The 13,175-nt window shown below is 39.6% G+C and overlaps 1 protein-coding gene across 1 annotated transcript; it reads left to right on the plus strand.

The window, feature by feature from the left end:
• The first annotated feature begins 2,425 nt into the window (after positions 1-2,425).
• Positions 2,426-12,834, plus strand: LOC146300626 (uncharacterized). Its single transcript, XM_084708717.1, has 3 exons — positions 2,426-3,180; positions 7,424-7,711; positions 11,136-12,834. Exons 1-3 carry the CDS (start codon positions 2,846-2,848, stop codon positions 11,533-11,535), a joined length of 1,023 nt encoding a protein of 340 aa, XP_084564843.1. The 5' UTR covers positions 2,426-2,845; the 3' UTR covers positions 11,536-12,834.
• The last annotated feature ends 341 nt before the right edge of the window (positions 12,835-13,175 follow it).

Here is a 13,175-nt window from a genome sequence, read left to right on the forward strand (position 1 = left end):
TAACAATATTGGTTATGGTTATCAGACATGATTTATTTATCTTTGTCTTTGCGCCAGAAGAACATGTCAACAATCTATAATGACGCCATAACATGCCACGATATCACTAAATATATTAGGCTATAATTACGTTTGTCATGAACGTTTGCTATGAACATATTATTATATTATTATTCATTACAAATTTTGTAAAATAACGGAATAAACAACTATTTCAATCACCATCATGTATGTGTGCAACCATTTGTAAAACTGGCTACAGCAAGGCAGGCGCACTGTAGATTATTAGACATTTTTAGGCAACTTTTCTTCGGATTGATTTCAAACTTGGTAAATCTGAATTTGAACTAGGTATAGTAGTGTGAGTCAGGTTCTAGAATTGAACCAAATTTATTGCGGGAGATAGGATTGGATAGTTGACTGGAGTTAATAGAATAAAGTCGACAGGTCGGGTACCAAATCGGAAATGCAATTCTCGTTAGTCACGTTGCGGCAAGGGCGTAATTATATGGGGGGACAGGGGGACACGTCCCCCCCAGTATTTAAAGACGGACAATTTGTCCCCCCCAATATTTGTTCATACTGTAGCCTATGATTATGCGGGCAATATCGATGACTGCTACCCTACGTCTTTCTTTCCTGCTCCGAAAATATCAAATCCCGGCCAGTCCATTCCCCAAATCCATTCAACTTGCCTTACACTATACATTAACGAAACCTATTTCTCCTGAAATCCATGTCATGTTTTCCCTATAGCTTATACGTCAATGAGTGAGTTAGCAGCATCATCAGACAGACATTTGGCAAGTATTTATGGATGGTATATATCCAGTATTTGGCTAACATAATCCTTGAATAAGGACTAGGTGAATTACACTAGAATTTTTAGAAAATTGTAGAATGAGTGCGAATTTCGATTACAATACTATACAGCTTGTATGGGACTTTTGACAAGCTAGCCGACAGCAACCTATACAGGCTAGCATGTAGCCTGGCTTCACAGCAGACTGGGATAGCAGTCATGCAGTGACAGGCTAGTCAAACGTACCAAAGCTTTGATAGCGTTTTGAGCTACGTTCCTGTTTTCTGAATTGGGCTATCTAGCAAGTTATTTTAGAGTCCTGCCATTTGTTCTTTCTTCCTTCATCATTTTCCCAATACAAGACCCTCAAGACCCAACTTCCCGACCAAATTTTTTTGTGGGCGGGGAGAAGTTGGGCTGGCAGCCAGGCTAGTATTTCGCAGTAAAGTGGCCAAAAATGAACGAGACTTCGGCAGCTCGCTACCCTAGAATAATAAGGTTCTATCTGACATTTTTGTCAAAATTGAGTTATTTACATATTCTTACTCTGGCATAACTTGTTAACATTATTTAAGGTGTTTTTTTTAAATAAAATTTATTTTGGGTGTTTTATTCAGAAAACAAAAAGGTTCTATCTACAAAGTTACACTTAGACTTGGAGTTGTAAGGTTCTATCTGTTGCCCAATCATCTTTTGGAATATTTACAGAAGGACCAATCAAATACTGTCGTCAGACGCTCGCTCTCTGAAGTCTCTTTATGGCGCCAGGTTGTCTTTCACCCAGTAATAGAAGATGGAAACATGTCAAGGAAAACCAAAGCCAGATTTACGCGCAATTTAAAGGTTAATGATTTCATCGATGAACTAACAAAGAAACAGGTGAGTTCTCTTCTTGCTTTAGCGTCAGTTCTAGTTGAGGAAATCGCCATTTCTGTGCAGTATTAGCTGAGGAGATAATCAGTACCAAATAGGCTATCTATAATACTGTACCAAGCTATTGATGTGTGCTAATGTTAATTTAGTAGCATACATGAAATTTAGCCATCATTTTGAGGCAAGCCCTAACATACAGTGGGATTAATTTAAGTAATATATCTCTTTCTCTTGCTTTTAGATTATGCCGAAGTCATAGCGTTAGCTAGCTAAATAACGCTAGCTAAACTGCATTTCGTACTGGTTGTCGTTATTTGTGCAATGACGAAAAAGTTGAATTTAATATAATCTAAAACTAATAATGGACGAATACATGGGCCTAAAGGGATTTTAATTGCATCCTTGATTCTCATCTATTTTTTATTGTGCTATATGATTACAGCAATGGTATAATATCAGAAATTTTCCCACAGACTGGTGATGTTGACCAAGATGCTGAGCCTGGGACTGTGGAGGAGGAGGAGTTGGCAGCAACAGACATTCTGGGTGGGACTGTGGAGGAGGAGTTGGGGGCAACAGACATTCTGGGTGAGACTGTGGATGAGGAGTTGGGGGCAACAGACATTCTGGGTGGGACTGTGGAGGAGGAGTTGGGGGCAACAGACATTCTGGGTGAGACTGTGGATGAGGAGTTGGGGGCAACAGACATTCTGGGTGAGACTGTGGATGAGGAGTTGGGGGCAACAGACATTCTGGGTGAGACTGTGGATGAGGAGTTGGGGGCAACAGACATTGTGAGTGAGACTTTGGATGAGGAGTTGTGGGCAACAGAACATTCTGGGGGAGACTGTGGATGAGGAGTTGGGGGCAACAGAGTCGGACATGGCAGGAGAGGAGCTGGGGGACACAGAACCAAAGAAAAAGACCAGAAAAAGACCATAAAATTCATCTAAATGGAAAGCAAATATCCGCAAGAGGCTACATCAAGAAGGCAAAGAATACACTAATGCAAGCAATACAAAAGTTCCAGCCAAAAAAGTAAGATCAGAGAAAAATTGTGCCCTCTCTTGTAAATTTAAATGAGCACAGAAGGTTACCCCTACTGAAAGGGAAGAATGTTTCTTGGACTACTACAAATTGACACAAAACAGGAAACATGATTACATTGCAATGACAACAGAATGTGCAATGAAAGAAAGGCAAACATGCTGCGAATCACAAAGAAAACGCACATTCTCATTTAAATACTACCTGAATATTGAGGGTCAGAGGATTAGAGTGTGCAAGTCATTTTACCTGGGCACACTGGCAATTAGTCAGAAGCCAGTTTACAACACACATTTAAAGAAAAACCAAACGACTGGCATGCCAAAACCTGATTCTAGAGGCAAACATACAAAACGTGTGATAGATCTCCAACTAAAAGAGCAGGTTCAGGATCACATCAGGTCTTTCCCTGTTGTTGAATCCCATTACTGCAGGGCTAGGACAAAGAGGCAGTATCTGTAATCCACGCTCAATGTGTCTAGAATGTATGATCTGTACAAACGTAAATGTCTTGAAGAGGGCAATACACCTGTAAAGGAGTCTTTCTATCGATTAATTTTCAACTCTGAGTTCAACCTCAGTTTTCACGTTCCTAAAAAGGATAGGTGTGATCAGTGTGAATGTTATCAGACAGCTCTCGACCAGAATCTTCTTAGCGAAGTTGCTGATAGCAAACAGAGGAAACACATTACAGACAAAAGTGCAATGCGCCAAGAGCGACAGGTAGACAGGGATGCTGAAAACACATTAGTAGTCTGTTTTGATCTTCAGAATGTTATAACTTGTCCACGTGCAGAGATCAGTTCATTTTTCTACAAACGAAAACTGAACGTGTACAATCTTACAGCTCATAGCTCTCTATCAAAGTAAGGCTGTTGTGCGATATGGACAGAGGGGATGTCAGGCAGAGGGGCTAACGACATTGCTAGTGCACTTGTTAAAATTTTAGACAAAATTATTCTTGACCACCCAGATGCCACAAGCATAATTACATGGAGTGACAGCTGTGTGCCCCAAAACAGAAATAGCGTTTGCTATGGCAGAATTCTTGACAAGGAATTCTAAGATTCACCAGATTACAATGAAGTACTCTACCCCAGGTCATTCTGCTGTACAAGAGGTAGATAACTTGCACAGTCAAATTGAGAAGGTAATGGCATTATCTGAATTCTACTCTCCCGTGTCATTATTGCGTGTGTTACTCAAAGTAAACAGGAACAACCCATACAGAGTTGTACAGATGAGAGAATCAGATTTCTATGACTTTCACTCATGTTCCAAACTGTTCAAGTACAAACAGGTGCCATTTTCTGCAGTCTGTCAACTCGTATTTGATCAGTGCCCATATACACTTCACTACAAAACATCACATGCACAGGCATTAGAGGTAGCAGTAGACCTTAGAGGACCAAGTAAAACCAGGAAACCAAAATTGGCGCCTACATGCACCCTACCCAAGCCAAGGATGCTCCCAAAACAGAGCCATGTCCCAGAGGTTAAGATGAATCATCTAAAGTCAATGTTTAGATTCATGCCACTTGCAGTTAAAGAGTATTACCATACAATAATGAAGAAATGAGCAATATGTATGTATGTATGGATGGATGGATGGATGGATGTCATCTCAAATAAGTTAGATTTTAAGTAACCAGTCTTGAGTTTGAAATACCTTGTTCATAAGCAAAACATTTCTGATCAGTTTTATCTGAATGAGTGTCAGTATTGCCATGTGTGATGTATGATGAACTTTACATTTAAATTGTTTGAAAATGATTTGAAAAAATAAAAAAATAAAGACTGATTTTAAATATTCTTTCAACTCATTTTGGTTTTCTACTGAAAATACTTTGATAAACTGAAGGACCTGACCATCAAACCATGTATTTTTTTAATCATTCATTTAGATTTAACGTACTGTTATCTTGAATAAGAAAGATGCAAGGAAAAATTATGCACTGGAAAAATAGTGTTATAGCAGTAAGTGCATGAATGCATGAGATTTAACATATTAACCAATAAAAATACATTTTTTATTATATAAATTGAACATCTCAAAAGTACGTATAAGTAAATTGTTAAAATTATTTGATAATCATTGTTCCTTTTTCAGTTTTTTAAGATAGAACCTTATAATTCCAAGGCGGCTGTTAGTTTTTAGAACTATAAGGTTCTATCTACAATTGATCTGTTTCAAAAACCCTAATTTACAATTCATTTAGAATTTTGGTATCCAGATGTAGAATACATGTAAGGTGTATGTAACTCTGGTGCTTTAAAAAAAATGTGCTCCATTTGTTAGTTTTGCTATTTGTAATGCTAAAACTTTAAACCTCAATATCCCAAAACTGACCTGAACATAGATAGAACCTTATTATTCTAAGGTAGCTGACGTCCGTTATTTCTTTGGAAATAAAAACAAAGTATGTTTCTGGAGATGTTAGACATTATTAACAGAGTAGTTCATTTAACATGTTTTAAGGTACAGGACACCAGACTGATATTAATAGCGCTTAACTGACATTGTGAGTGAATGTATATGGGTAAGATGGGGGTAATAAGCCCGATGTAGAAAGTCCCACAGCTGTCGCCCCCAATGTTTGATGGACTATTTCACCCTTGCGTCGCGGCCATATTGAAAACGAAAACGAGGCTTGATCGAACGGAAGTGATTCTCTACTATACGAAGACAAATGATGGACGGAAAATGGACCACAAATCTTCTGCTCTTGCCTCCTATAACTGCGGCATTAATCGATAAATTGGCGGACGAGAAACACCGGATCCCCAAACTTGTCCAGACCAAACTTGTCCAAAGGGTACAGCAACTGAATCGAGGGATATGTCCATGATGTTGAAGGTAAGTTAATCACTGTCTTACGTTAGCTAGCTAACATTAGCAATTAAATGAATGGAAGAACATTTTGGCCAACTCTGCTATTAATGTGTTTACAGTAACTAGTTAATATACGTTAAGGTTAATTTGTTTTTTGCAACTCACCGTCAGCATCATGGTTATTTACTGTGCTTGCTTGCAATTGGCAGCTAAGTTATGCAGTTAGAATTGGTAGCACAATAAGTCAAAAATATGTACAATGACAGATTCATAGCATCTTTTCGTCTCTAACCGGGATGATCTTGTGAATAACAATGCTTTTGCAGTCAGAAAGAGAGAGAGCGACAGGGCAAGTGTGAGAGCGAGGGCATTACCCTCTATGAGAAAGAATGAGCCCCCGTACATGGTCCAGGTAGCTAAGTTAGATGTTAAGGCAAAACAGTTCCTCTAGTTCAGAGGCTGTTCAAAGGTTGCTCGCATTCTGAGCTTTTACAGTATTCTGGCACACACATTCCATGGTATGTATGGTGCATTTCATAATATTATGATCAAATATACTCAGAACAGCATAGATAATCAGATTAGACACAAGGATTGTCACTTAAAGGTGACATGACATGAAAACTTCATTTTATGAGGTTATTTAACATTAATATGAGTTCCCCTAGCCTGCCTTTGGTCCCCCAGTGGCTAGAATTTTTGATAAGTGTAAACCAAGCCCTGCGTGTTCTTCTCCGCCTTTGACAAAATGAAGGCTCAATTGCGCTGTTTGAAAATCTCCCCCTAGTGACGTAGATAGGGGGAAGGTTACCTCCCCTCTCTCTGCTTTGCCCAACCAGATCATCTGGCCCGCCCATGAGAAACTGAGCTACCACCGTGCAAGGGCGAGTGCGATATCGTTTTTTTCCTGGAGAGACATCATGGCGAGCAAACAAACGAAGCATAACAGTTGTTTGTTATTTGGATAACCGTTCTGCTGTTGGTGTTATGGCTCGCGATATCCGCCTTTCTCCACATTGAAATGACTGAGTGTGCACCTCTGCAAACCAGGGTAATCAGATGAGAATGGCTAAATTCAAGGCATCTTACAGCAACGGGGGCAACGAGCCATTGCGATACATCCTGTAAACATTAGCGTATGTTGCCGTCCCTCTCCTCCTCATTAGCATTTAAAGCTACAGACACAGAAACAGCACGTTCTGAGGAAAGCTGATTGTTCAGATACAGTATTAGGGGACAACTAAGTCTTATATAAAAGCATCCAAAAACAGCATGTCATGTCACCTTTAACATGCATTTTTGTCCTTTAAAACCTTTCAGGTGGACCTTTCACTGGAGAGTCCCTTTATTAAAAAGGCAGAATGCAACTGCAAAGCAGGCCAAGGACATTGTGCACATGTTATTGGGTTGCTCTACACTGTAGCACATTATATAAAATTAGGCTGCAAGTCTGTCCCTCCTGTGGAGAGCAAGACTTTTTTGCAAAAACCTGGCACATGCCCCGACGCTCAATGGGGTTAAGTCCAAAACCCATTACTGAGGTACAAATAAATAAAATAAAACCCCAGCAAAATAACTTTCCCCCTGCCAAACAGATGCGAAGTGAAGGAATAGTCAGCAATCTGTACTGTCCAGTGCCACTCCCACTTCCTTGTAAGGATTTTGCACAGAGGCTGAAGTCAAATCTTAATGACACAGGTAGTACATGTCAGTTGGTCACACTAATGAACTTGCCCTCATATAAGCCACAGTATGTGCCCTCACCGTATGGTGATGGTGATGTACCTCTGGGCTCCATCCTGAGTTATCAGACTCGCCCTGCAGTTATCCAGTCTGATGACTACCCCCCCTTCCCTTTGCCCCCACAGCCAAGACTATGCCACTGTTCTTGGTGAAGAGGAGATGGACTACTACAGTGGTATATCTATGACTCAGACTGACTCTGAACTCCTGGAGAATGAGACAAGAGGCCAAAGCATGAACAAGATCTGGCATCGCGTGCGGTCTCAGCGCATTACCTCGTCTAATTTTAAAAGGGTGTGCTCAAGACGAGCTGACTTTGGCAGTCTTGCTGCAGAGCTCACAAGGGATAAAAAAACAGTGCAGACCAAAGCTATGCGGAGGGGAATTGAAATGGAACCAGTGGCTGCAGCAAAGTACACTGCATTAACAGGAACCGTTGTTCTACCATGTGGTTTTGTGGTAAACCCAAACGCTCCCCACTTAGGGGCATCCCCAGACGGAAGAGTGATTGACCAATCCGAAGATTCTCCCTACGGCCTTTTAGAAACATAGTGCCCAGACAAAAGCACATGTGCAGATTGTCCATATCTTATCCGACAGGCAGATGGTGATTTAGCATAAAAAGTTTTGAATATCAATTCCAGATACTCGGACAGATGGGTGTTAGTGGAGCAACGTGGTGTGACTTCTTTGTGTTGTCTCACAATGACTTCCACTTGGAGCGACTACACTTCGATGTCAAAAAGTGGGAAGAAGTTAAATCTAAACTAGACAACTTCTATTTCCAGCATTTCTTGCCAGCACTATTTAGATAGTTTTATAGTCTGTTTAATAAAGTACTAAGTAAATTTGTCATCCAAAATATACATTTGATTGTTACTTCAGGTTCAGAACAATGGCGACATGAATTCTAAGGCGGGCAAAGTATTTTCCACACTGTTTTATACACATTGAAGGAAAATGATCGGACTGAGTTTTAAATCTAAATTTCTTTAACCAATTTAAGATTTAACCAATTAGCTCATATAGGCTTTGGGTGTTTTACCTTGACTCATCCGATTCTTCACCCAGTGCATCCTCTCCACCTGTGGTAGTGGCAACATGACTGAAAAACAAACTGTCGCATTAATTCAATTCAGTAGTATTTAGTTAAATCGATGGTCATTGATCAATACTGACTGTTGGACGAAGGTTGTTAAACATTGCCAAAAATAAATACTTTGCTCTTCTAACAATCTTCCGCCTGCCAGGCTTGATCGAGGACCACGTAAAAACAATTGGAGTGCATTTGTGAGTTTCAACACTGATGTTGAACAAGCGCCTGGCTCGCAGTCTCTGCTGTAATTCATCCCAAAAGTGTTGTATTGGGTTGAGGTCAGGCTCAAGTTTGTCCACACCAAACTCGTTCATCCATGTGTTTATGGGCCCTGCTCTGTGCACTGGTGCACAGTCATGTTAGAACAGGAAGGGGCCATCTCCAAACTGTTCCCACAAAGTTTGGAGTATGAAATTGTTCAAAATGTTGGTGAATTATTATCGCTATATTGTATACAATATATATATATATATATATAACTATACCTATAGGCCTTAATGTAATTGTCGTCCTTACATTACATACACGTCCTTTACTAAAGTGTATCTTCCCTTTCATAAAGTTATTGTTGTAATCAAGGCTTTTAAAGAATGGATCTCTGCATGATGGGCCTGACCAGAGCACAGGTGGCCTGACAGAACTCGCTGCAAAGTTGTCACTTTCAAAAGGGTGGCATTTTAACCCCGTTTGTCCAAAATGTCTAAAAGTTGGTACTCATGCCTTATATTGCTCATGGGGAACAAAAGAGTATCAAGAACCCATAATGTCGGCAGCAAGGATATTTCTCTACAGTGACAATTTGTGAAGAATTTCAGAAAATTACTTAAAATCAGCCATTGATCCAATTGTCTTGAAATTTTGTGTACATGTATGAAATACATGTCTGTGTCATATCAATTTGGTAATGGTTTGCAATGTTAAGGAGGAACCCGCCATTGCTGCCTGCAGCTATATTTATTTTTGGTTTTTTTTCAAGGAAAAGTAGGTGAAAAAGTATATTTTATGGTCGGTCAAATGGCTATGTTTGTTTGTTTCAAGCTCCAAAAACTATATTTCGCTGAAATCAGCCAGCGCGACGTGCGCTCGCATTAACCATGTAAGTCCCTAACTAGCATCACATCAGGCACAGAATTTGCATACATTAGCAGGGGGGGGGGGGATAGTGTGTTGTATATTGAAGTAACATATTCCTTCTATGTAGTTATCAAAATAGCCCTATCCAGCCCAGTTATTAATATATTTAGAACATTCACTGGCAAGCCCCAACAACATTGGGATTTATTTTACCTCTCAAAATCCCTTATACAACACCAATTTGAATACTGAGAGCAAAGACAAAAAAAAACTATTAACGTATTTTAACATTGTAACTTCATTGTATAATACATTTTAATATTTAGTGCAACTGCAACATGTATTGAAACATTAAGATAATAACATTGGAATTAATAAGTTAATTCATTTCAGTAATTTTGATCATCTTTTTCCTATTTTCATCCATTTTTCTTTTCTGCTTAGGTTGTTCTGCTTTCTTTTATTGTCTTTTTCATTTTTTTTATTTCATTCATTTTGAATCTTATTTTCTGCTGTCCATGGTATATCTTGGAGCACTCAATGTGCAGTGGCACTTTGCATTTCTCACATGCATATGTGGTGCGTTTGTCACAACGACGACATCTCTGGAACCGGTGCATTGTATTGATTGGCCAGTGAGAAGTTTTGTCGTATCTCGCCTGATCTTCAACAGCAGCACTCAGAAGAGATCTCCTTCCATGGTTTTGGTTTTGTGCCAAACTTCTGCATGAGAGACTGTGCTACGATCCGTGAGATGGTGAGCAGGTCGATGGTCCCTCCCATTATGTCTCTGTAAAAGAAATGGCTGTTTACAAGGGCACTGTTGAGAGACCATGCAAAGATAGGCCACCACCACTTCTTAGACCTGATGGAGGTATAGGATCTTGAAACCTGCTGGTTGTTAAGGTCAACACCGCCCATGTGCTCATTGTATTTGTTGATACATTTTGGTTGTGGGAATTTGTCGCTCCTTGTTCCATCTCTGACAGAGGTCTCACTGTATTTCTCCTCCATGTTTGTTGCTACTGTGACAATGCTGTTGTCTTTCCAATGGACCAGCAACTTGTCTCTTTGTGTCAGAACCTCAGAGGTTCCCCGGGGTAACTTCATGAAGTCCTTCTGTGACATGAATGGGACATCAAAAAGACGATTTTGCCTCATTGTTCCAGAGCTCCCATATCCTCTTTGTGTCATGTGATTGAGGAGTGCAAGCGAAGTGAAGAGGTTGTCATGAATAAGCTTGCAACCTTGAGGCACTTAAGCTTGCTCTGCAAGACCAAGAACGACACTGGGTCCCTGACCGAACCCAGTCTCAGATGTGATTAGGATCCCATAGAAAGTAAGGAGCTCATCCATACTCAGATTTAGTTTCTTGTTCTTGGTCTGGGTGGTGTAGAGGTTGGACATTTCAATGGTGATGTCTCTTAGCGGCTAATTAACGCAGCTAATTAACATAAACTAGTGTTGTTTCTCGGTCTTGCAGAGCAACACAAAGAGGATATGGGAGCTCTGGAAAAATCTCTAATTTATTTACCAGTTTAGTTAGTGTACTTCAGGTACAAGTATTATCAGCTACGCAGAAGGCGAGCATTACTCGGTGTGCCTGAACGATAGGGGGACAAGGCAGAGAAGACGGTTTAAACCAAACAGAGCGGCAATTCTGAAAGGGAAGAATGTTTCTTGGACTACTACAAATTGACACAAAACAGGAAACATGATTACATTGCAATGACAACAGAATGTGCAATGAAAGAAAGGCAAACATGCTGCGAATCACAAAGAAAACGCACATTCTCATTTAAATACTACCTGAATATTGAGGGTCAGAGGATTAGAGTGTGCAAGTCATTTTACCTGGGCACACTGGCAATTAGTCAGAAGCCAGTTTACAACACACATTTAAAGAAAAACCAAACGACTGGCATGCCAAAACCTGATTCTAGAGGCAAACATACAAAACGTGTGATAGATCTCCAACTAAAAGAGCAGGTTCAGGATCACATCAGGTCTTTCCCTGTTGTTGAATCCCATTACTGCAGGGCTAGGACAAAGAGGCAGTATCTGTAATCCACGCTCAATGTGTCTAGAATGTATGATCTGTACAAACGTAAATGTCTTGAAGAGGGCAATACACCTGTAAAGGAGTCTTTCTATCGATTAATTTTCAACTCTGAGTTCAACCTCAGTTTTCACGTTCCTAAAAAGGATAGGTGTGATCAGTGTGAATGTTATCAGACAGCTCTCGACCAGAATCTTCTTAGCGAAGTTGCTGATAGCAAACAGAGGAAACACATTACAGACAAAAGTGCAATGCGCCAAGAGCGACAGGTAGACAGGGATGCTGAAAACACATTAGTAGTCTGTTTTGATCTTCAGAATGTTATAACTTGTCCACGTGCAGAGATCAGTTCATTTTTCTACAAACGAAAACTGAACGTGTACAATCTTACAGCTCATAGCTCTCTATCAAAGTAAGGCTGTTGTGCGATATGGACAGAGGGGATGTCAGGCAGAGGGGCTAACGACATTGCTAGTGCACTTGTTAAAATTTTAGACAAAATTATTCTTGACCACCCAGATGCCACAAGCATAATTACATGGAGTGACAGCTGTGTGCCCCAAAACAGAAATAGCGTTTGCTATGGCAGAATTCTTGACAAGGAATTCTAAGATTCACCAGATTACAATGAAGTACTCTACCCCAGGTCATTCTGCTGTACAAGAGGTAGATAACTTGCACAGTCAAATTGAGAAGGTAATGGCATTATCTGAATTCTACTCTCCCGTGTCATTATTGCGTGTGTTACTCAAAGTAAACAGGAACAACCCATACAGAGTTGTACAGATGAGAGAATCAGATTTCTATGACTTTCACTCATGTTCCAAACTGTTCAAGTACAAACAGGTGCCATTTTCTGCAGTCTGTCAACTCGTATTTGATCAGTGCCCATATACACTTCACTACAAAACATCACATGCACAGGCATTAGAGGTAGCAGTAGACCTTAGAGGACCAAGTAAAACCAGGAAACCAAAATTGGCGCCTACATGCACCCTACCCAAGCCAAGGATGCTCCCAAAACAGAGCCATGTCCCAGAGGTTAAGATGAATCATCTAAAGTCAATGTTTAGATTCATGCCACTTGCAGTTAAAGAGTATTACCATACAATAATGAAGAAATGAGCAATATGTATGTATGTATGGATGGATGGATGGATGGATGTCATCTCAAATAAGTTAGATTTTAAGTAACCAGTCTTGAGTTTGAAATACCTTGTTCATAAGCAAAACATTTCTGATCAGTTTTATCTGAATGAGTGTCAGTATTGCCATGTGTGATGTATGATGAACTTTACATTTAAATTGTTTGAAAATGATTTGAAAAAATAAAAAAATAAAGACTGATTTTAAATATTCTTTCAACTCATTTTGGTTTTCTACTGAAAATACTTTGATAAACTGAAGGACCTGACCATCAAACCATGTATTTTTTTAATCATTCATTTAGATTTAACGTACTGTTATCTTGAATAAGAAAGATGCAAGGAAAAATTATGCACTGGAAAAATAGTGTTATAGCAGTAAGTGCATGAATGCATGAGATTTAACATATTAACCAATAAAAATACATTTTTTATTATATAAATTGAACATCTCAAAAGTACGTATAAGTAAATTGTTAAAATTATTTGATAATCATTGTTCC

Source organism: Hypomesus nipponensis, chromosome 2, assembly GCF_054491055.1.
Source record: "Hypomesus nipponensis isolate SF chromosome 2, ASM5449105v1, whole genome shotgun sequence".
NCBI lineage: Eukaryota > Metazoa > Chordata > Actinopteri > Osmeriformes > Osmeridae > Hypomesus > Hypomesus nipponensis.